At 34.2% G+C, this 26,316-nt stretch overlaps 1 protein-coding gene and 1 non-coding gene across 7 annotated transcripts in view; both read left to right on the top strand.

Moving 5' to 3' along the window:
- The window catches only part of SK (small conductance calcium-activated potassium channel), a 636,287-nt gene that overhangs the window by 411,644 nt on the left and 198,327 nt on the right, over window positions 1-26,316 (top strand). For all 6 annotated transcript variants that reach the window (XM_074123003.1, XM_074123004.1, XM_074123007.1 and 3 more), the window contains one exon: window positions 15,135-15,512. In XM_074123003.1, the coding sequence (XP_073979104.1) occupies window positions 15,135-15,512 (378 nt within the window). The remainder of the gene's footprint in view (window positions 1-15,134; window positions 15,513-26,316) is intronic.
- On the top strand, window positions 26,101-26,295 carry LOC141451589 (U2 spliceosomal RNA). Its single transcript, XR_012456903.1, has one exon. It is a non-coding gene; the product is annotated as a U2 spliceosomal RNA (small nuclear RNA).

Below are 26,316 nucleotides of genomic sequence, written 5' to 3'. Positions count from 1 at the left end.
CTATTTGAAAACATTTCTCTGGAACAATTTTATTAAGGGAAGTGGTCGGGTTACAATGAGTAAAATGGCATTTACGAAAATTAAAAATAAGTACTTTAATTCACTTAATTAATTTTATTTTACATTCATTAATCGTTTTAAAATAATGTAATGATAATTTTTAATCATCACTGATGATTCAATTCAATTTTTAACTAAGGATGAATTAGAAACTGAAGTTGGAAATTTAATATTTCGTTGGTATGTTCCAATTTTTTAACGGCTTACTTACGTTGTCAGTTGCCAAAGACAAAGGTCCATCTCCCGCACTGTCTTTCTCACTCTATCTTCTTCGTCTGTCTTGGCACGATACCAAACACTTGTACCCGCATGACACACAAACTATGATCCTAAGTAAGCTGTGGTAGTCAAGCTCCAACGTCCACTACAATACGCCACTAGTCTGCTGGAAAGAGCGGTGGGTTTTGTAGTGGAAATGCCACTCCACTATGGGGTTTCCTTTAATTTCTTAGGATATAAGATGGTATCTGTAAGACCCGCAACAATGTTTTTACTGTCAAAGAGTAGCTTTACTATCAGAAAACACATGTCTTCTTTTCAATAGAAATATGGGCTTGGAATAATATAGCTTATTAGTTGAACTTTTTTCTTATATAATTTGTTTACAAAAATTCTAAGCTTAGGCTCGTATTATTCATTGACAAAATTTCCAATTTATTGACTATCAGAAATAAATGAATACTTTCATTGTTTCATTCTTATTAGTGAATTTTAATATTTCTTGAGGTTCCTGAGTCAATGACTACATCCTAAGTCATAAATCCCAATTCCTAGTTTCACTATGTGTATTCTAATAAGTACTCACAATTTCAACATTTCTACTCTGACTAATCACAATTATGTAAATATTAAATGTTAACCTAATTGCTATCAATTTTCTTCCATAGTTGCACTGTAACGAAATATACTATATGTTTAAAAAATAAAATCTGCAAATTCTCCACTGGAACAATTGTCTGAAATTAAAATTTCCTCATAACTTTTATGCTGCAGATTTTACTAAAATGTTTGATACCAATATGTGGTAAAATCGAATATTGGTTTATTACATAGTAGATAAAATAAAAACTGTCCTGTTATTGGTATTGAAATGTTCAATATCTTGCTGAATATCGAAATGTTCAATATTCGTTTTAATTAAGTTTCAAGTTTCTTTTTTATTTAAATGCTTTTTATTGTTCCATAAATATTTTTTAGCAAAATTCTAACCTCACTTTTACTCTCTATATCTCCCTTTTAGAAGAATCTGATACTTTTCCTAAATCGGAAGTTGTGCTTCTGAAAGAGGTTTCTTCAGGTCTATCTTTCTCCCTAATTTTTAATTTTTGCTGGTAGATTTCATCCCTGAAGATAGAAGATGGTATAAAAAATTATGAATGTGGCATAGAAGCGTAATGGGTAAATTAGAATAATGGAGTATAAGGCGACATAAATAAAGTAGTGAAAAGCACAAAGAACTGATGAGGGCACTTTCGTCTTCTGCTAATGCCGCGAGGAGGTGATGGTGTGTTTATTTACAATAATGGTTTGTAAGGATTTGGAATGTGTGTGTATGAAGCTGATGAATTTTCTGAAAGATTACAATTAGAACCTGGCAGCATTTGGTGAATGAATCGCTTACCTTAAACTATTTTAGTTTAGAAATTTAAATCAGCAAACATTTTATGGAAATAAAGTTAAATGTTTTGTGTACAATCCCTTCGCGTTAGCAGTAAAAACTAGCTAAAACAACTACCGTACACCGAGCCGCTAAGTGAATTTAAGTGCGATCTGTTGGCTACAAATCGAATTACCAAGCGACCTTCATAACATTTTGTTTAACAGATTTGATAGGTACATGTTGTAATCCTTATTTCTCAATGTTGCCAAAAAATTTTTGTACTTATGACGACTTCTTTTAAGTATGGAAGGAGAAAGTAAAGGATCTACCATCATATCGTAAACTATGCAATCAGACAGAAACTGTTTCGTCCCCCTTCACATGTTGTACAAAGAATGTCCAAGTGGAAATGATCCCTGAGGTTTTCGACTACAAACATACATAGTTTATTACAAAAATTAAAAATTAAACTAACAAAAGTAGAGAAAAAAAAATTATATTATAATTAAACAGTGAGAATAAACATAATAATTCAACAAAATGAGCCAAACAAATAAAAGAGTTATTTAAAATTGTAATGGTAAAAAAGGAAAAGGAAAATAAAATAGAAATATTAATAATAAATAAAGTGAAATTGATTATAATCAAAATAACAATAATTATTATAATTACTGCTTAGCACAATTAGCAACTTCAGGAAAACTTGTCCAGTAAGCCTGTTAAAATTGCAAAAAGGCGAATTTATTTTTAAATGAGTAAACTTGAAGGGTAAATTTAGTACGAGCAAGTTTTGCAATAATGTCAACTTATTGAAAGTGAGTTTTCATTAGCAATAAAATTTTTGAATAAGGGGCGTCTTAAATCAAAGAGGGAAGAAGACTGAAGTTATTCGCTACTGTAATTCAAAAGGAAGGAAGATTATTGCCAATTTCAGTCGTTATTTTTTTATTATTATTGTTTTATTATTTGGGATTATGGGAGAGGCCTTTGCCCAGAAATGGGCCTAATTCCAAATAAAGTTTTAACTTATGTTTATTACAATTATATTATTATTTCAATTATATTATTATTATAATTATTTTATTATTATTTGTGGATTAGTTCTTTTGTATATCAATTTAATTAAGTGTAAACTTTCATTTCTTTTTAGTTATTAATTTTTCTACACATTTAAATAGAAATTTTTCTATTTTTTAAATGAAATTTTTATGTATTTGGTTTCATTTATTATTTTGGAATTAATAAAGGCTATTTTTATTTATTTATTTATTTTATTTATTTGGGATTTGGTCATCTTCATTGCTTATTGACATAATAATATTTTTACATTATTATAAGGCTGGTGAATCTTCTGTCCTATCTGCTTATGAAATTGGCATTATTCTTCTACTTTTTTTTTCTAGATAATGAATCAATCACCAAAAACAATTAACCTTACCATCTATGTAAACTGGATGTGCAATTTTAGAATCATTTCACTCTTCTTCTTTTTCTTTTTGTAAATCACGGCTAAACTTTGTGTGAAGATTTGAAAAGCTTTTTATTTCTATGAATGTTTAATGACATTTAAAAGACTGCCCTATATCTAAGCTGGGTAGTTCCTGACCTGTGGCTTTTAAGGCAAACGCCAATAACTTTGTGGTCTGTAGTTAGAGAGGAAAATACAAAATATAGTGGGAAGCAACTTTATAAATAATGTGCAACATTTACAACGATAAAAGTGTTCAGAAGAAGTGATGCTGTTTTGATTAAATGAATAATATTTTTTAATGGGGAAAAAAATGTCGTGGGTAGCTTCTCAGAAATAACCAGTTTTGAGTTGGCGTTTGTAGTTAGTAAATCTAAATAAATCCTGAGTTGTGAAAATTTATTGATAAAAACATAGGGCAAAGCTTTTAGGCCAAGCCAAAGCATAACTACACAACTCACAGCTGTGACAATAATGAGAAGTGACTCCATTATTTTGTGTTTATTCATATTACGACCCTCTCATAGATCAAATACTTGTAGTTAACTATTAATTATTTGGTTTCCTGACAGCCATCTGAGGCTTATTTCTCTTTAAGTTAGTTCCCTAATCAATGAAAATTCTGATGATCCGAGGAAGGGCGTTTTACCAAAAGGAGATTTTGGGATGACTGTTATGGTGCAATAGTGTTAAGCGTGTAAAATAGTGGCAGGCAACATCACTTTAGGGTTCCTTAATGATTAGAATACCCAAACCTAACTGCTTCTGAATTCCCTGTTTATGTTAAAAACTAATTAAATAATGTGGAAACAATGAGAGAAAATATTCAGTAAATCGACTTATCAGATTATGAATTTTGACCTTTACTGTCAATATTACTGAATATGTAAAGAAACGTGTCTACATCTCACCTCAGTAGCTTCTACAACACTGAAATTTTTCCATATACCCTGTAAATCCTCCAAAATCAAGTAAATGCCAATTTTGGGCCCCCTGTGACTTGTCGTTTACAAATTTACAGGCCATGAGCTAAAATCAGTTTTATCATGTGGTTACTCAATTTTTGATACTATGATTACAATTGAAAATACTCGCTCTTAAAAGAAATAAGTACTTTTACCAGTTCACACGTTTTTCTGCAGATTCCATCCAGTTTCAAAGCCCAAGTAAAGATCTGTTATCTTCTTCAATTCAATTGATTCACAACAACCTCTTGACTTCGACGCCTCTTTTACCATTTCATTTCGTTTAACACCTTTTTTTTTTTGGTGTTTCTGTATAGTTCTTTTGCGCTTCAACTTTTCCATCTTGGATTCTTATAGAATAAGACAAGATTCTAATAGGGCGGCCCTAAAGGACTACGCCACTGCGACCCCTTAGGATCTATTGTGGCTCCCCTACTCTAGAGCTCTAGCTCTATAATCAGACTCTTAATTCGGAGAGCGACTCTTGTGTAAAGCTCACAGGCCTTGGTTTTTCCTCCCCGAGAAGTAACATCCTTAGCCAGAAAAGCCCCTCACACTGACACAACACGTGCAGTGCCGTTTCCTCCTCTTCCTGACAGAACCTACAAAGGCTATCATCTACCAGGCCCATGCTATGTATGTGTTTTCTGAGTCTGCAGTGACCCAACTGGGGGTCACTAATAGGCCTACAATCATCCTTATAGCCCCACGGCCTTGATGGATTAATTCTGCAGTCAGCCTTGGCGAATATCCCGTTATGAACTCCTTCGCCTGTCTCTGCCCTATGGTGGCAAACCATAGTTTAATGGCCGCAGTTTTAAGACACTTGGAGACCCCTGATATTCTTATAGTTTTAATGTTGTTCGTTTCCAGACCAACTCTTAAAGAACAAAATCCATGCCGAAAGATTTTTCTTTCAAGTGATATATGAAAGGATTATTTGGAAAAGTTTTTTCTCAAATATTTTTATAAAAACTGAAGTGAAGTATCCCATTCAAGTGATTGCAGGGTAAGAGAATGATATTTATATAAGTAATACTTGTACATAGAAGTGTGATTTAACAAAAACACTCAGCGTACTAACAAGATTGTTGTGATTGTACTTTTAAGGTGAACATTTGTCGTGTGCTGAACAGGCGCTCTCCGGGTCCAAAACAGTTAGGTGAAGTGCGTCTGAACGTCACACTCTTCAAATATAATGAGTAACTTTAGGACGGAGGTCTGGGATACATTCTCTCCTCTCTCATACACACCAGCTCGCTCTCATGGTAGGAGGCGGTAGAGTGTCCCATGTCCTGCTGCTCAGAAACTCGAGCAGTCTATGATTATCGACCGTTTTCACTTCCATGCCCGCCTCTCATTCTCTCTCTCTCTTAGTGTATCCAGACAACTGTTTTAACTTCCTACACGAACTATGTCAACCATGTTCTCTAACACAACGTCTCATTCGCACACTCGTACACTTCCGTACATCCGCCTACACACCAGGGTACAGACGACCGTCCCTGAGTATACTACACACAGTTTCAGCGACATGACCATCCTTACTTCCCCATATTTTGGTTTCAAAACAGACATGTTTCTCTAGCACACATATTGTCGCCATCATCAGTTTGAAAACTTTTCACACTCAATATACATATATAACGAATTGTTGCTTAACAACAGTCATTTAGTTTTAGATTGTGTCTAAAAAAATAAAAAAACATTGTTATTTTGTAAGTTTCTACATGTATTTCAAGTTGTCTTAACTGTAAGGGCACACCTTTATTTTAAAAATTATAATTTTCAAAAAAAATAACTTGTTTCCGTTTTATTTTTTAAATTATAAACTAAGAAATTTATGATTTTTGGTGAATATCGAGGTGCGGTCTTGAATTTTTTAGTTTTACAGTCGTGTTGGTGTTGGTATAGTCTCTTGTTTAGATATTGTGATGTTTGTCCGACGTATGTGGCATCACAATTTTTGCAATTGATTTTATAAATTACATCTGAACGGAACAATTGTGGTGTAGGGGCTTTTAGTTTTGTGAATAAGGTATGTAAGGTGTTTGTGTTCTAAAGCAAAAAAGTTGTTTTTATTCAAGACCGCACCTCGATATTCACCAAAAATCATCTATCAACAACGGTCGAAAAAACCAAAACCATTAAGAAATTTATGTAAGAAGAGTCATAATAATAAAAAAAAAACCTCAAACTTTAGTATTTTAGTTCCCTAAGTGGTCAAATTTCTTTACAAAACCTGGCTTACAAAATGGTAAATCAAAGTCAGTTTTGACTATCACAAAAACTTCACTAGCACAATGTTCTTTTAATACACACGGAAATAGCAACCTGTTGAACATATTTCTACATCTGTTTTTACAAGTTACTGAACTCAGAGCTGACAGGGAAAGTAAGCAAAAACTCTGCATAAACCCTACATTTAATAGATTGACGCACTTCGAATAGAAATGGCCACCTATAGAGAAGTACAAGAGTGTAAGCCAAAACTCACCAACTTTTACACCTTACTACTAATTACTTTGAAACGCAACTACCAGAATACTATCCTAAGAAACTGTAAAATCCCGCTGCCGCACGAGTTCGGTTACTGGGCCTCTTCTGAGGCTAATTGAGCCGATCTCTTTACGTTGTTCCCATATCCTTATTTTTTTTACTCCGTAAATCACTTAATTTATCTGAGATGATCTCCTTTCTCCTCACTCCTAAAGTCCTTTAAACCATTTTAAGTCACCTATCACTGAAGAAGAAGTACCAGGACCTGATCTTACAAACAATCGATCAAATCCTTCGTGACATTCAATATAAGAATCATAAATGTTCACTGAAATATCATTCCTCTAGCACGAGTTATAAGATGTGGCCATTAATTTTTGTAGTTATCAGCGTAAAATAAAAAATAAAATGGAAAAATCACTTCAATATCTACTTCATTGAATAAGATCTACTGTATAAAGGGAAATTTTAGGAGTTTAACAAAAAAAAAGAAGATAGTTTTGCTAAATATACTCCACGAATCTTGGGAAATTTACAAATAATAAGATATCAATAGGCAGGATTGATGTGAAGATACTCGTAGTTTCCACTAGTTTCCAAGTGGCGTCTTTATTCTAGCACAAAAGGGTTAATGGTTGTTGAAACATATCACAAAAGCCACTTCACCAAAACTTGGCTAACGATAGGTTTTTTAATGAAGCGTTACAACATACTAAACTTAGTTCTTGTAAATTATTCTTTCATAAGTAGAATCATAATAAGAAATTCTAGTAAACAAACATTTTATAGTTCTTGCTTTGGAATCTTCAATCTGATTGTTCCTTCGTGTTGAAAGTGGATTTTAGGATTGTTTACTGATTTTCGTTCAAGGTCTCAACCTGGATTTTATTTTCTCTTATCTCCCGAAAGATGAAGTATTGCAATCGTACTAATTTTGAATTTTGAATTTTCACCGAATACCAACGTTTTGACATCTCCTGAAAGCAATCCTTTGTAAAAGTTCTTTTCTCTCTCTGACACTCACTCACTACGATCATGTTTATGTGAAGATGTGGCGTAGTGTGGAGCCTTGTTATAAGGTTTTGGTCAAAGCCTGTAAACTGGAAGGACTACTTTCTTGGGCCTATTTTTGTCTGTTCATTTCTAGGCCTATTACTTTTATTTCAAACATTTAACTGGGAGATTTTTGGAGAGGCACTTATCTCTTAAGTGCCTTTTTAATAATATACGTAGTGCACTGCCATATTACTTGTTCTATTATTATTAATTTTTTGGCCGTATCAACATTTGAAGTTAATGGTGCACGGAGTTGTTGTGGTGTTGTTGAAAGTGCTCTTTCGGTGTAGAAAACAGAGTCCATCATCGAACAATGAGAAAGAGAAAATTCTATGGAACCAACCTTGGGTCTTGGCATACTCTTCCAAGGTACTAATCTCTGTGATAATATCTCTACTCTGAAAGCCTGTACATATTATTAAGAATTAAGTTCGGAGTCAATATCTAAATATCTTTTTATGCAATAATGATTTTACTTTTTTGTTATAATCTTTTCTCAAAAAATCTTTTTCTTTTTTTTTTAATCATTTATTTAGTTACAATCAACGCATTTTGCGTTATAAGCAACAATGATAACAATAAATAACATTCACACATATCAGTGTGGAGAGTGGTACCCAGAGGTAACACTCCAAAAAACATTCTAAATTCTACTGACTCTCCTCTTCAGAGAGGAGATCGCGAGGCCACTATCTTTTAAGACTGGAAGTGTTGTCTAGAAATGTTCTGGAAGATTGTGAAATGTTTTTTTTTTTGCGTTTATTTTTGCTACAATCAGCGCGTTAGCGCTATAAGTAACAATGATAACAGTGAACAGTAGAAGTAAATGAGTGGAGAAGTTACCCAGTGGTAACACTCCAAAACATTATATGGTTAGTCCACTCTCTTCACTTGAGAGGAGATCACGAGGCCACTGTCTCTTAAGACGTCTTGTCCGGGTTATCAGGAAGAGTTCTAGAAGAAAGATTTTTAGCTAGAGGATTTATATGAGATTGCAGGCTGAAATGGAGTTTTCTGTATCGTATTTTAGCAACTTGGGTGACAAAAAGAATGTAGTGTGTATAGTCAGATTGAAGACATAAAATGGAGCGTTTACGATAGTTCGAAGTATTTTAGATTGTAGCGATTGAATCCTTTGGAGATTGGAGCGTTTGGTTGAACCCCACAACTCTATTCCATACGCCCAGATGGGTTTTAAAATAGAAGTATAAATCAGTCTTTTGTTGTCCAGAGAGAGTTTTGATCTATCGTCTAAGAGTCTTTTAAGTAGTCGATAGCGTCTGTTCAGTTCTGTTCTTTTAAGTCTAGTGTGGGGGTTCCAAGAAAGTCTTCGGTCTAAGTAAAGCCCAAGGTAGCGGGCAACGTTCACTACTGGTAGAGGTGTTGGGTTATAGAAGACTGGAGGAAGAGTAATGCGACGAAGAGTGAAGGTGATGTTTTGAGACTTGGTTTCATTAAGCTTAATAGCCCATTTTTTGAACCACTGTTCTAAGGATGAGAGATGAGACTGCAGATTTCTGTGAGCTATTACAGGATCATGATTAGTAGACAGTAAGGCGGTGTCGTCTGCGTATGTGAGAAGTGTGGTGTTAGGATGAGTTGGTATGTCTGAAGTGTTAATGTAGTTAAGAATAGGACCTAGAAGTGAAATGTAAAAGTGGATTGTGATGTGTTTGAATGTTAAGATGGAATTTTCTGTAATGTGTTTTTGCAACTTGTGTTGCACAAAAGGAATGTTCAAGTCTGTGTGAATGGTTGGATTGGTGACGGTAGAAAGGAGCGTTTACTATAGAGCTAAGAATTTTAGTCTGCAAGGACTGGATCCTTTGCAAATTTGAGCGTTTGGTTGAACCGCCACAGTTCGGTGCCATTAGCCCAGACTGGCTTTAATATACTTACATATAAAAGTCTTAAAAAACAAAATATATTTTCAAACTAACTACAATTACTTAAGTTCACGTATCATAACGTTAAATAAGATAGTAACTTTTGCTAGGGGATACTGGCGCTCAATTCATCCTTTGACCACTTAAGAAACTAATCAGAATATAAAATAAAAAAATTAATTTAGCTTTTAAAAACTTTGTCCCAATTATAAATCTTTCAATTATATAAGAACAAAACCATTTCTGCAATCCTAATAATGCCTTACCACTGAAAAATCATTTAAAGAAATGTCTTAAGTCTTTTAAGTAACTATTGAAGTGTTCCTGTAATAGACAACTTTTCTTTTTTTTGCGCTTCTTGTCTTCCATTAAGTTTGTTTCCAACTCTTAAATCTTCTTAAGATTACGTCAGTTTAAAAAGAAAAAAACTCTTATCACAGCTATTGCTGCCATTTTTGTTTTTTCTTTAACTTGTCAGTTAAAGTTCAGTAAAACTGAACTTGTTGGATGGATTTCAAGTTTAAAAACATATAAACAAATCAAACTTAGGAACGTAATCTGATTTAGGATACAAAATTTGGAGGGCATAATACTAGATCTAAAAGCTGTTCAGTCAATTACAAGAGTTAGTAAATTCCGTAATTCTTTCAACGATAAATTTAAAGAGTAGATAAAACAAAGTGAACGATTGGCTAATGTCTAATTGAAACAAGGCGTAAGTAATTAATATTTACAAAATTAATTAAAATCTCACAATAACCATAATTTGTGCAATCAACTAAAACTATGCTGCCTTTAGAATTATTGCTAAGCTTTTATACAAGAATTCAGCCATATTTCTAAAATGAAGTATGCAGAAAACTTACACTTTAGTAAACCGTTGTGTAGGAATTATTGATGAAATTCGTTCCATTTTAGGAAGTTGTCACATGTCTTCATGTAGGAAAGTTTTAGTATCCCACGGGAGTCTAGTTTTGCTCGTAAATCTTTATTTTTTCCCAGCTCAGCATAAAAGCAAGGTCAAAAATTGGAGCAATACTTGTATTTTTCTACCAAAAATAGAAAAAGTTTTATTTTAGTTATGATTGCGAAAAGAGTTTTTTTTGTACCTTGAATTCGTGTGATTTAAAGGAAAGAGAAAATGGCATACGTATATTCTACTGGCGGAAATAAAATTTTCTTGCTGTGACCAAGTTAGTTGTACGTAGAAGTTGGGCGAAGTTTGAGAAATGGAAGCGATTAGAGCGCTCTGCATTATTATTCTAACACTAGCATGGCATTCGTGGCAACAATGAAGTACATCCTTTCAAGAATATAGTCACGAAGATGCCAAAATTCAAATCCAGCTGGCTGGCTTTGGTTTTTTTCTCTTTATAAAAAGCCTCTTACAACTTACACGGGCAAAGAGGGAACTATAATGGTAATTGGCAGCGCTTTTCGACCTGGATGAGGCTGGACTTACTTTTCAAACGAGGGTCGTTTGAAAAGTCCGTGCAAAGTCAGAGAGATAGCACTACTGGCGCGTATCGAGGTTATGTTTAGTTAGTAGCATCTCTTGGAAGAACACACACCAAGTTTCAGCCAGATCGGTCTATTTCTTTGTGTTTGGCATTCGTTTGAATCGAGGAAGTCGAGTGATTTTCAAAAAATGGACGAAAAAGAATTTCGTGTGTTGATTAAACACTACTTTATGAAAGGCAAAACGCCTCAGGAGACTAATGAGAAGCTTGATAAACATTATGGTGACTCTGCACCTTCGATTAGAACAGTTTATAAGTGGTTTCAAAATTTTCGGAGTGGCCATATGGGCACAAGTGACGCTGAACGTTCTGGACGCCCTGTTGAGGTTACTACTCCAGAAATCATTGATAAAATCCATGATATGGTGATGGATGACAGAAGAGTGAAGGTGCATGAGATTGCTAGTGCTGTGGGCATCTCAAGTGAACGGGTACATAATATTTTGCATCAACATTTGGACATGACAAAGCTATCCGCAAGATGGGTGCCGCGATTGCTCAAGCTTGACCAAAAACGAAATCGTGTGAAGTGTTGCAAGGACGGTTTGCAGCTGTTCCAGAAGAATCCGCAGGACTTTAAGCGTCGTTTCGTCATTGTGGATGAAACATGGATACATCACTACACTCCTGAGACCAAAGAACAATCTAAACAATGGGTTACCAAGTCTGCGCCAAAAAAAGGCGAAGACCGTTCCTTCGGCCGGAAAGATTATGGCGACTGTCTTTATTGGACCGTTTGAAAACCGAGCTGCAAGAAAAACGCCCACGGTTGGCCCACAAAAAAGTCCTTTTCCATCACGACAACGCACCAGCTCACACCTCAGCAGTTGTGGTCGCAAAATTAATGGAAATAGGGTTCCAACTCGTTTCACAACCCCCCTATTCACCAGACTTGGCTCCCTCGGACTACTATTTGTTCCCCAATATGAAGAAATGGCTGGCGGGAAAAAGATTTTATTCAAACGAGGAGGTGATTGCAGAAACGAATGGCTATTTTTCAGACTTGGACAAATCCTATTATTCGGAAGGGATCAACAAACTAGAGCAGCGTTGGACGAAGTGTATAAGCCTAAAAGGAGACTATGTTGAAAAATAAAAAAGGTTTACCCCAAAAAATTAAGTAGTTTTTATTTTTGCACGGACTTTTCAAACGACCCTCGTATTATGCCACTTCATGCTAGGTAGAAAAGAAAAATATCATGTCTTGACTGATTGACTGATGGGATTGAAATCGCATATTGGCAATACACAAGACTTTTGGAACTTGGAAAGCGGACAAGATAAAGCAAGAATTACTGATGGGAAAACTCTGGACTTCATAAAAAAGAAGAATTTTCGCCTACTAACTGCAAGGAGTCGCCAAGAGTCTTCAGATTACTATAAAAAAGAAAACCTTGTGTGTATTCAAATCTAACTATACTCGTACATCTCACTGAATTGATGGTGCTATCTGAACTCTTTGAAAAATCTTGAACTTAGTGGCTCACAGTGAAATTGATACACTTCAGTAGATAAATAAAAAGCAGAATTAAGCGGTTCAAATAAAGAAATAAGTCTAGAAACTCTTAAACACATTAATTTTTAATGTTAATTTAATAATGTGCAACCTTAATAACAATTTGCGAGGAATCGGTCAAATAAAACAATTCGTCTTTTTGCCAACGTTTCGGCAAATATATTGTCCTCTTCAGGGCCTGGATATTACAAATACAAAACAATTTACAGAGTCAGTAACATAGAAAAAACAGTAAAAATCAGTAATACAAAAATACACAGTAAAATACAATAAATTCTTTATAATTATTGAAACTTACGTGGCTATGCGGGTTGGTTGAGTTACAGAAAACTAAGACAATATATTTGTCGAAACGTTGGCAAAAAGACTAGTTGTTTTATTTGACCGATTCCTCGCAAATCTTCCATCCTAAGTTTAACAATTTGCGGTCACAAAAACTATATATTCATATTCTTAATAACAATAAAATATTCAACACTGATTATCACAGTAGTCCAAAACTCGGGGTCCTTTAATGAATATTCATTTTCAAATTGTACCCTATTTGATTTTTCTTGCTAATAAAAGGTTTCACTCGCGCTACTCTTCCATGATTTTTTTTTTTTTTTTCTTAGCACACGCCGGACTTTTTCTGGGCTTACTGACTTACCTAAACGTTTTCATAGTTCTACGGCTATTTTTGGTGCACTCAGGAATGGATTTTTTTTTCACTTCTCTAATTTCTTATTCAACAATATCTAAAAAATAACCTGGTGTATCATTTTGACTGTGAGCCACTATATCATCAGATTTTAATCAAAATCTGTTCACAAACAATACCTATTTAAACGGAAGTAGATCCTCCCAATATCTTTTGCCTTTTTGAGGAGGTTTTCTACACATTCACCCACTACAGAACACTTTAGTTATCGTATTTTTGTTTCATATTCATCATATCTTCCAAGATCATATTTTCCATGAAGAACCTGTTTAAAATTTAAGTAGAACGTAATATTGTTGCTGACTGCAATAAGAGGAAAGAGAAGAAAAGAATAAAAAAAAACGTTCTAAAAAAGAACTAAGAGATATACTCGTACTTTCTGCACAGAAACAAGTTGATGTTTGCCAGAATAAGTGCAAGCGAAAGTACTTCACAATTTATATCCCATCTAGGTGCTTTTCTTGTCTCTTTATTTTATTTCTTTTCCTGCGGCACATTATAATTATTACTGCCTATTTCCTGGCCATTTCTTCTCATCCTTTTTATTGCATTTGTCCTGTAACTTATTTCTCAAAGTTAGCTAACAAAAGGAGGGGAAAAAAAGAGACCAGAAGAAGAGGAATTGCATTTAAATAAGCATCATCTGTTCTCTGTCAGAAAAGTAAAATTATTACCTTCCATTGAAATGTTTTCTACTTAATTGTTCCTATTATATTTTCTGTATTACAATTAGTTCGTCTTTCCATTTTGTTTTTGAGCTGGTTATATCGTTAACACTACTTAAAGTTACCTGTAATTTTCAAAACTATTCAAGTACTCTATTGTGATATTTAAGTTGTATCTAGAATCTAATGGGAAAAGCGTCTGTTATTAACTACTTTACTCTTAGCTACAACGCATACCTCATCCCTGTAGCAGATTTAACGTTCTCTAGAGAAATGGTTCTTAGTGGTATTTAGCAAACTCTTCTGTAAAGTTAATATCACCAAATCTAAAACAAAGGAATAACCTTCCCAAACTAAGTAGAACATCCTCACGCTTTGTGTAAGATCTCTCCAATGAATTCTTTGGTTTCCTATAGTTATTGGTATTCCACTACCAGTCTTAGATTAAAAAAATAATAATCATACTCTATTATTTAAATTTGGCATACTCTGTACTCTATAAACAGATTTCGTATTAATTTAAGGTTTAAAGAGCCTTCACGGAACTTTCGGAACTTTGTCCGCTTTTTCTTTTACCAACGTATCCTGCGAGCCCTGGCTGGCCCTCTGGATCAAGAAGTGAGCTTATTAGAGCTGTTTTCTTCTGCGAATGGTGTCCCGCTAAAGCCTTGGATCTTCTCAACATTGATGGCCTTAACTGCTATCAGGCAATCGAAATATTGCCTGTTGAGGAGTATTATTCCACTATTCGGTTTTAACATCTTTTTTTTTAGAAGAAGTTCCTACTTTCGACTAGGAAGATTGAGTTTTACTTACAAAAGCTAGCTACCACTTCTTGCTAGATGCATCCACAGTCTTACAGGCATTGATTTAACAGATGGAATCTTCCGGAGTAGATGATCTCTATGTTCATTCTGATCTGCCTGTAATGTAAATTTTTACTGGGATAAAAACTGCAGATCAGTGGACATGTCCAGGATGAGTACCCTTTCGTGGTTCTTCGCATCAAATAGAGTACAGAATCTTATTGGTCGTGTGACATTATTCATTTGTTATTCATCTTAACATTTTTTTATTATTAAATTCATAACTGTAGAGTAATTGCCTATTTTTTCTGACTTGGCTGAACATCAAACTATAATTACATTGATGATTTTTATTAAACAACTAATTAATTTGTTATTTCTTGTTGTTGACAGTTGCGGAAGCCCGTGTCCACTCTCTCAATCCCCGGAGCGATGAAGGGCGGTGGTACGGGCGGGGGCGGCGTGGCCGGAGGTGTGGCCGGGGCCGAGGAGGCGGGCATTGCCTTGGTCGGCGTCCACTCGGAGTATCCCAGGTACACTGAGGAACGGGCGCTTGGCGGTGGCCTGATCTGTAAAGGTCAAAGCCTTGGTTCGTCTGGCAACTTAAACGGCAGCAAACACAAGCCTAACGTAGGCTACCGTCTCGGCAGGAGAAAAGCCCTGTTCGAGAAGAGGAAAAGAATTAGTGATTACGCTCTCGTGATGGGCATGTTCGGCATAATCATCATGGTCATCGAGAACGAGCTCTCCAGTGCTGGCGTTTACACCAAGGTAAGCATATTCACTGTACTTCTGTTTGTGTTAAAAACAGTGGTATTATTTACAAGTTCATTTATACCTTTTAAAATCGCACCATTAAGTATTTTAGATGCACAGCTGTTCTTATAATGTCCATAAATAACTCTCTGATTTTCATTAATTATTAAAACTGTCCGCCGGATCGTTGTTCAAAGAATGTTTACACCACCTTTCTGTAATTTCATCTTTGATACTGAAAATGGAAACCGCATTTTCGTGCAGCTAATATTTAGATTATTCTAACAATTGTATATGCAGAAGAATACTGTAAGGTCTATTCAACCAAATCAAGATTCTTTTCATAAGATTAACCTATCTCGAAGGTAACGTAATTAAAATTTTATTTTATTTATGCAATGAAAATCAGTAAAGATAGATCATCTGCACATAAAAAACCACGAACATGCCCAATCCCATCTAATCTTATGCCTGCATGCCCATCTCTCAGAAGATTCTTACATCCGTAAGTTATATAAAAAAAGATTTTACCATCACATTGATACCCATCATGTATTTGCTGCTCTTCATTTGACCTTTACTGGATGGTTATAAATCGTCTGTAGGCATTTGTAGTATAGTTTCCTCTGAAGAAAGTACACATCTAACGCTATCAGTACTTAGTACTTACTATTCATGGTAACTTAGAAATTCATTGTATAACATAAGTTAAGAATCTCAGAAGGCTACTTCAAATTTTGTATCAACTCCTCAGATAATTTTTCCACCTGCTGGAGATTGAAGAAAGCCGAACTCGTAAAAGACCCACCGGCAGAAAATATTAACAGAATCAACCATATTTAATAAATTACAACAGTGAAAAGTGGATTTTAACCAGATGGTAAAGTGTAGTAGATGATCTAGCTAGAAGAGCAATTTAGCGAATGTTTAGGGTGGCTGGCAAAATAGTGTTCAGAGTATAAGGTGGCTTCTTGCACTATATCCTGTCTAAACAGATGGCCATTTCTTCTGGAAACTACTTGCTTAACTTTCTTGAGATTTCACTTGCGACTTGTTAGAATCCTTTCCTAACTTGGATTCTTGGGTTACCAGATAAGTTTGTTACTTACAAACCACTTACTACTGGCCAGCGATATCTTGTAAAGTTTACCTACCATGTGAAATGTACTGGCATTTTATGTTCCCAATCCTGTTACAGCTTCTATTTCAGGATTTTAAACTATCCTACCTCCCATCTTCATTAATCAAATTTCTATTCTAACATCAAACAAAATGCGTTACCTTAGACTTTACTTAGACTGAAGGTTGACATGGAATAAAAACCAAAATCTAAAGTCAAAACACTAAAAAAAACACAAATACTATGCTGAAAAAAATTAACCGACGCTACAAACTTCTTGGCAAACGCTCAAAGCTCAGCTTAAATAACAAAAGATTTCTATGCCTGATACTAATAAGATGAATTCATATTTTGAACTTATGAGCACAGACTAAACATTCCAATTTTTCACACATCCACTCCTTACAGTCAAAAAAATTCTTAAGAAAATTCTTAATGCATTATTTTCTGATTTTGTTTTATTTCTATGTATCAAACCTTATTAGCCATTAAATCCATATGTCAACAATTTTAGCTTTAATAACAACTACAATAGTTTCCACAAATTTCATTACTCTACAGCAGCTTATCCCAATTCTTTAATCGAACTCCTTTCCCGTTTCGCAATACCAGATGATCCCCCAAGGAGATTGAAGATGGTATTGTATCAGTTATTACCATGAAAGTAGTGAATAATGGTCACCATAATTGAGTTATACTCAAGGTGTCTTCTCCAATCAATATTCAATTGTTTAATGTTTAAATGAAATTTTTTTTTTTAATTTATTTGTTAAGTTACACCAGCGCTAGATGCACTATTAGTAACAATGTCAATAACTGATACCACTACAAACTCCACTAATTGAGGGGAGAAGTTACCCAGTGATAACACTCCCTAAGTCATCTCTAGGATTAGCTACTCTCCTCAGAAGAGAGAAAATCGCGAGGCCACTGGCGTTTTAATCGTCTGGGAGGAAGATCTGGATGGTGATGAGATGATAAGTGGCGGATAAGAGGATTGGAATGAGAGTGCATGTTCTAATGAAAACTTTTATAGCGAGTTCGTTCAACCTGACCAACAAACGGAATTTCCAGGTCTGTGTGGATGGTTAGATTAGAAACATAAAATGGAGCGTTAACGATAGTGCGGAGAATTTTAGACTGAAGAGATTGAATTCGTTGAAGATTGGAGCGTTTCGTTGAACCCCACAGTTCAATACCGTACGTCCAGGCGGGTTTTAGTATAGAATCAGTCGTTTGTTATTAAGTGAAAGTTTTGAACGTTGGTCTAGAAGTCTTTTAAGTAGTCGATAACGCCTGTTAACTTCAGTTCGTTTCAGTCGTGTGTGCGGGTTCCAAGTCAGTCTTTTGTCTAAATAAAGCCCAAGATAACGGACAACATTGGCAGGAGGAATTGGAATTGAGTCATAGAAGATCGGAGGAAGAGTGATGCGGCGGAGAGTAAAAGTAATATTTTGAGATTTGGTTTCATTTAACTTGATTTTCCATTTTTTAAACCATTCCTCAAGAGAAAAGAGATGTGTTTGAAGGTTTCTATGTGAAGTTACCGGATCAATGTGAGGAGAAAGTATAGCGGTATCATCTGCATAAGTTAGAAGGACAGTTTCAGGATGGATTGGTATGTCTGCTGTGTATATAACATATAGGATAGGTCCTAAGATGCTTCCTTGAGGAACACCCGCTTCAATGCGATGTTTAGCTGAATACGATGTCCCGATTTGAATTTGAAAATGACGATCAGACAAATAGGATTTCAAGATGAGGAAGTGAGTGAACGGAAGAATGCCCTTGAGTTTCCAGAGCAAGCCCGGGTGCCAAACCCGATCGAAGGCTTGCTTCACATCGAGAAAGACACCCGAGCAACACTCTTTCTTCTCAAGGGAGGATGAAATCGTGTCTACCACTCGATGGCACTGTTGTACAGTAGAGTGTTGTCGCCTAAATCCAAATTGATGGTCTGGAATAATTTTAGAGGATTCGAGTATGAAATGAAAAATAAAAATAAAATGCATACATTAAAATCTACTTCCAATTGCTGGATTGTCAACTACAAATCTTTTTTGACATTTTCTATTTATGCAAAATAAAACCATTTAAGTTAATTTTTATTCTGCAAAGATTGTGTCTAGTAGATAGAGTTTATGAACAGATCAGAAAGATCATAAAATCGTTTCTGATCTGAAATAAATAAAATCTGACTGAAGCATGGTGTTTGCTGAGGCAATCTGAACGGAAAATCAAGTATGAGCTCTTTAAGAGTTTTCCTATTTCAGAGCTTTTGTCAAAACAATTTTCAAAACAAACACAACAATGCTAACGGTAAGAAAACACTTTTTTCTTATTCAGGGGCCTAAATAAAACAGAAGTTATTATTGGAGAAAACTCAATTACCAGTCTTGGCAATATCGCTAAACTTCTTGTTAGGTAAGAGATATCTGGTCTACACTAGATTAGCTAAAACATTAGGCTGATCAAACTGGTCTATTCGGCATTAATAGTGCATGTTCCCATGGTTTGAGAAGAGTAAATTCTCTAGAGGATTTCTGTTTTTAGGACTTCAAGCAGGCTGATTGAAATTATACTTAGCCCAGATATTAGAGGTAAAAGTTTAGTAGTTTATTATGTAAAACAGAATCAATAATAACATTATAATCATTGTCTCCTTTCTTGAAATTAGAGCAAATATAATCAGAATAAGTTCTTTATTTTTGTTTTATTTGAAAGACCAATAATTTTAGCAGTATCAAAAATTTGTTAGTCATTTCTAGTAATGTCTATATTTTGTTAGTTCGTTAGTAATGACTATTTTAGAAACAAGAAAAGGTCGAATATTTGACTCAAACCCTTATTTAAGTTCAGTCCTTTATTTTTATAGCACTTACACGTTGACCTATCGAAGCAAGGAGAACAGCCCAAATGAGGTTGCCAAAATATAATGAAGCAGACTGGCCATATAGTCAGTTCTTCTATAACAATGCAATCCAATAACATACCAAATAATTCTTCTTTACGATCAATCTGAAACAGTGAACCCATTCCAAAATCTGGCCTTGTTATCTGTGCCAATAATCCAAGAGAGAAGAACCCACCAATAGAAATTCGTTATCAGTCACAGAATTATTTTCCAATTCAGTAGATTGGATCTTAGAAAATTGGATCTTTGGTTTTTCTTTCCTTACTTTCTATTGCATATGAATAGACCCAATTTTTGTTCATGAGTTTCATTGCAGTAAATGCTAATTGGAATTATTCTTGGAGATATTAATTAATAACAGAATTGACGTGCAGTACTTAATTTCTGATGGGATGGATAATGTCCAAGAAAGCCTTCTTTTTTTTAAATACCAATTTCTTGATTTTAACTCTCTGTTTCAGGAACTATTGATGTTAATTATCAGAAGCTTCTGAAAATGTATTGATAAATGACTTAAATACGTTTTTTAACAATAAATTTAGTGATATATGACACATAATAAACATTTATTTATAAATGAAGGTTCGAATCTATTTTCTAAAATTCCAGAGTTGAGTTGGTTGATGAAAGAAATGTGGAATACAAATCATTGAACAAGAGAATTGACATACAATAGAAACATTTTAAAAAAATTCAGTAAATATGTTTTCCTCTTTCAATTTTAATAATAGAAATTGAAATAAATAGAACGAACAAAATGCCCCTCATAATTACCTCTGTGACTCAAACTGGGTGTCAATATTCAAGCCAATATTTACTAATGGACTTGATCTTTCGAACCAAACGTTCCAATTCGCAGAGAGTCCTATGTCTTTCAATCTGCCTCAACAATTCCTACCCAACAGGAACAGCTAAATTCAAATGCCGAAAATTCTATCAATCTTTTCTTCTCCGTTCTAACCATCTTGTTTAAAAATATCGCTTCTGATCCAGTGCCGAACGACCCTCCATGTTGGTAGAGCTGTAACTCTAACCTCATGATCCTCTCCAAGACTAATCGTAATCACATTCTGTTATCCATCTAATAAATATGTTACTAATAAGATAATATCTCTTTAAATGACAACCATGCCAAAGAAACACTTCACAGCTGATTTACTGAAGTGTTCTATTATGCAGATTGTTAATTCATTCGTGGTCAAAAATTGACTCTCTCCGAAAATTTGTCCATATCCTCTTTCGATAGGGTTCTCTTTTGTGTTAAAGTAATTTTACTTTTAATCCCAAGAATATATGTGCTGCATTTAGTTAAAATCATTGCGTTCGAACTCTTTAATCAGAATCGTCCCGTGTTGCATGCCAAAGTTTTAAAAAAACACAATAATTTGTATTTTTTTAATAATACATAAAACTTTTTGTAACTCTGCATTTTTTTTTTTTATTTTAGTTTTTTCTCAAAGAATTATGTGTTAAAACCCGATATTTTAGGTTATATTTATGATATTTATATTTAAACTCATATTAAAATACTGGCTCTTAATGACCTAAAGGTTTGTTGTTAATAGGGACGTTTAATAAATGGAATACTCCCAATCGTTCCGATTATCGAGGTTCTACTCGCTATCTACATTTATTAATGTACAGATTTAGAGCTTTTAGAGCGTCTACAATGTAAACGAATAATTCTTTTTCCTATGATTTATCTCCTTTTCCATATTTTATCTCATATTAAATGGGAAATCATGAGTATGGTTTCATACTATATCTGCCTTGATGTAATATATTTATTATTATCATTATTATCATTATTATTACATTTAAAAAAACATATTTAGTAAACAAATTTTGTACTAACGATTTTCTTTAATTGATTTATCCATTTGCTGAGATTGGTCACTAGCACATTGTGTAGTCCCAATAAGTTATATAACTTCATAGTTATGCAACAGAAAAGTTTAAATGTAAAGTTACATAATCGAACTGATGAACTAGTACTTATTAGCTAAATAATAGTACAGTTTTATTAATTAAAGAATGTAATTGTCACAGACACTAATTGTCTCACTTTTTTGTATCAATTCAGTTTTAATTTATTTATAATGTGTTCATTATGCTACAGAATAATGTACTTAAAATATGCCTAAAATAGCCCTCATTTCTGAGATAGTTCTGTCCTATGTTTTTTCTATTCATTTAAATTTTACTTTTAATGGTTGGCTAGCGGTCATATTGAGTTTTAAGTTTTTAAATTAAGATGATGAGACACATTTTCATCCTAAAATTAATTATATTTACGATGCATTTACGAGGGTCGTTTGAAAAGTCCGTGCAAAAATAAAAACTACTTAATTTTTTGGGGTAAACCTTTTTTATTTTTCAACATAGTCTCCTTTTAGGCTTATACACTTCGTCCAACGCTGCTCTAGTTTGTTGATCCGTTCCGAATAATAGGATTTGTCCAAGTCTGAAAAATAGCCATTCGTTTCTGCAATCACCTCCTCGTTTGAATAAAATCTTTTTCCCGCCAGCCATTTCTTCATATTGGGGAACAAATAGTAGTCCGAGGGAGCCAAGTCTGGAGAATAGGGGGGATGTGAAACGAGTTGGAACCCTATTTCCATTAATTTTGCGACCACAACTGCCGAGGTGTGAGCTGGTGCGTTGTCGTGATGGAAAAGGAGTGTAGTGATGTATCCATGTTTCATCCACAATGACGAAACGACGCTTAAAGTCCTGCGGATTCTTCTGGAACAGCTGCAAACCGTCCTTGCAACACTTCACACGATTTCGTTTTTGGTCAAGCGTGAGCAATCGCGGCACCCATCTTGCGGATAGCTTTGTCATGTCCAAATGTTGATGCAAAATATTTTGTACCTGTTCATTCGAGATGCCCACAGCACTAGCAATCTCACGCACCTTCACTCTTCTGTCATCCATCACCATATCATGGATTTTATCAATGATTTCTGGAGTAGTAACCTCAACAGGTCGTCCAGAACGTTCAGCGTCACTTGTGCCCATATGGCCACTCCGAAAATTTTGAAACCACATATAAACTGTTCTAATCGAAGGTGCAGAGTCACCATAATGTTTATCAAGCTTCTCTTTAGTCTCCTGAGGCGTTTTGCCTTTCATAAAGTAGTGTTTAATCAACACACGAAATTCTTTTTCGTCCAATTTTTAAAAATCACTCGACTTCCTCGATTCAAACGAATGCCAAACACAAAGAAATAGACCGATCTGGCTGAAACTTGGTGTGGGTTCTTCCAAGAGATGCTACTAACTAAACATAACCTCGATACGCGCCAGTGGTGCTATCTCTCTGACTTTGCACGGACTTTTCAAACGACCCTCGTATATTTTGTATTACCAAGATGAAACAGAAAGGAAGAATAATAAAGAAAATATGTAGAGAAAATAAACTGAAACACAATTTAATAAATTAAAGAGAATGTATTTTAATTTGATGTTTTGTGGCTTGAAATTGAAATTCAAATGAAAAGCCAGTTGTGTATCTTTCTTGAAAATGATAATTAATTACGGCTTACTGGGGAAATTCCATTTTAACATGAAATTTCAATAAGTTTTCCGAAGGGAGTATGAGTGCTCTATTCACAGAAAACTTTCTCGGTTTAATATTTACAAACTTCGTAGAATCAAGAACCTCAACCAGTCTCTGCTTTTTTTGGAATTATTCTTGTTAGAGGAGGAGATATTAAGTTTTGTAATTTATATTTTTTTTAAGGATGTATTGCTGTCAAACTCGCATACACTGATATTGAGTCAGCAATGAAAATATATGTTTAATTTTCTATTTTAAGTGCACAGATCACAGATAAGTACGAAAAGTGAAATGAATTATGACTGTGTAAACCTTTAATCGGAGTTCAAAGCCTTTGCAAGAACTGTGGAGCTTCAACAAGAAGGAATCCATCAAAACAGAGATAGGGTTGAGATAAGACAACATTAAGAGTGCTTCAGTCACAAATATAGATCAGAAGAAAGCAGAACAGTGTGTTTCTTAACAAAAATCTTTTTTAAAATTTGTCATCCTGAAAGAGCTAAGTACTTGTAGTCTTAAAGAAATACTCGTATTACATCCTTTAATTATTGTTCTCATCGTTCTACAAAAATTATTCTCGTACTAGATCCCAAAAAAGTAACAGTTGCGCTTTATCTAGCTTTGAAATGAATGAGAAAACTTAGCGGTGAATTCCATAGATTTGACTTCTGTAATTAACCCTCTATTCCACATTCCTTTTACTTCACAGCTAAGTCTAGAAACGTACTAACTTTTGTAGTTGAAGTAATACCTTTCCCACATTCGAGATTTTGGACATGTGAAGTCATATAGTCAAAAAACAGGAGAATATCCCCGTCTTACGTTTATAACTTATTACTTCCCGTTACTAAGTAAGAAATGTTATTGCAATCATCTAGATCAGCGTTTCCCAACCTTTTTTGTCTCGCGTACCACTTGCTTAATTGTACCACTTCGTAAATATGATTGTATTTCGCAAACTTTGTTATTCCAAGTGTGTTATTTTATTATCTTTATTTGTATAGAGATACAATGTATCAAGGAGTTCAAGTTCGCTTTATAAACTTTGTAAAGTGTAAGATCTTAGTTTTAAACGTTTTTTAAACAATTAAAAATTGCTTACATATTATTTCTTTTAAGCATTCAAATACCTGTAAGTACCAATTAAATTTAATGTTGCTTGGATAGGAGCTTACTCATTACAATCAGTCTCTTTAAGCAGATCTTTACATAGTTATCATTCAAGTTCTGTCACATGATGATTCTATTAAATTTTCTTTATCTTTTATCGATAAAAATGTAGCTTTTCCTAAATTTTCTTTGTAGAAGGAGGTTTGAAATCCAATTATTATTTGTGTTTTCGGGTTTTGGAAAATACTCCATGAAAGACAATTTTAATCCCGTTAAATGTGCTATTATATTTTCTCGTATATCTTGAGGCAAACTAACCTTATTACTGTACTTACGTATTAACAACGTTACTGTATAATAGTATTAATTAAAATAATGTTTATGAATTATAGGAAACAACGTTTCTATGATATTTTTATGATTTAATTTTTTTTTTTAATTTTTTATGTCCGCCATTATTGATAATTTTTCGCTTACCACCAACCAGCAACTCGCGTACTACCAGTGGTACGCTGATCTAGATATTCTATTTTCGAGTGCAGCTTTGTAACACCGGTTGCAGTACGCAGGTACACTTGGTGTGTTGTGCCCTATATAGTTTTTTTTTTTTACAGTTCTTCGAAAGGACATAGAACGCAGTTATCAGCCTTAGAATTGTCTCGTCAAACTGTTAATAGTATACGTCTTCTTAATAATAATACTACGTTATAGTATCTTATCCTGAAAACCACATTCCTAAGTGTTTGGAAAATATTTCTCAAAAAAGATTTATCATGACTTATATCCAATAAAGTGCACTTACGAATGTTTTATATTCTTCTTTCTATTTCCTTGTTACAAATGTAAGAAAGGTTTTGATTTGATTGTTCAGAGTTTGGTTATCTAGCAGAGTAAGCGCTTCTTAAAAGTTTAACAAAAAAAAGAAAACATCTGAACACCTCAACTAACCATTGCTGGAAGCGGTTTCAGATTATCTTTTAACTATCAGCTAGCTAGACAGTTGCTGCAAATTTTGGTTAAATTTTCATTTTCCAAATTCCAAGTGTTGGGAGATGTATCTTCTAAGAAATTTAATTAAATTCGGCGTATAGTTTAGAAAGATTTAGCCAGCAAATGTTTCATGTGTTTTCTCCCTTCTGTCGAGGTGTGCATGTAATATCAGAAGACAAGTTGCTGGTAATGTGTCGTACAGGATATAGCCCCATCTCCGTTAGTTTTCCCAGTTGTGTTATACATTCTCTGGTAAGAAAATTAATTTCATGGAGTACAATACGTGATGTCAACTTGTCTACGTGTACACATTATCACACTTCTTATTAGACTGATCTATTAGAGTATTCTATAACCCCTCTTCTCGACCGCCAAAACCCGCAACTTTTTATTTCTGTACTTCTTCCTCACATACAATTTTTTTTCCCTTCCATATTTTTTGTTAGCTCTGACACAATAAATTTAATATTGCTTTCGTAAGTGGTATGAGCGCCATTATTATTTAGTATGAAATATTACATTTCTAGCCTTCCTTGGTTTCTTTAAGGGATGAAGGGATGAATCACAAAAAAATAGTTTGAAGAAAGAAAAATGGCTACTTGTGTTGTTTATTTCTTCAATATTTATATTGGATCGTTAAAAACATGTTTTTCCATCAGACTTCCTCTTAACTCCCTCTGGATACTGAAGTAAAGTGGTGGTATGGCGATCGTGCAGAATTTAAATTAAACTTATAACCAGCAATAATTTTTGTGGTGCTTGAATCTGAAGTGGGTTTAACCAATTGGTGTGTGGATTTTTTAAATTTTTTCATAACGTAAAAACTGGTGAAAGTTCCAATATTAAACTTAGTATCAGTATTTCTTTTTCGAAACTAATAAGCATTGAATATTTTGAATTATGTTTGATTCTCCTCAGCCTTTTGGCTGAGATCAAAGTTTAGTATCTGTTCTTATCAGTTGAAACTCTGGAATAGTTACTATAGCAGGCCATAAAACTGAACTGATTTTTGGAAAATAATGGGATGACTGGGCAGGCTTGCTCACTTCTTTGTTTTTATTTATTTTTTGAAGGGGACTGGTTATAAGTTTGGACTGATATCCAGTTCCGGATATGTCTTGAA

Source organism: Rhodnius prolixus, unplaced genomic scaffold, assembly GCF_049639745.1.
Source record: "Rhodnius prolixus isolate KJV_2025 unplaced genomic scaffold, Rpr scaffold_8, whole genome shotgun sequence".
Classification (NCBI taxonomy): domain Eukaryota; kingdom Metazoa; phylum Arthropoda; class Insecta; order Hemiptera; family Reduviidae; genus Rhodnius; species Rhodnius prolixus.
The sequence above is the reverse complement of the archived record's forward strand: the minus strand, read 5'-3'. Positions and strand labels throughout refer to the sequence as shown.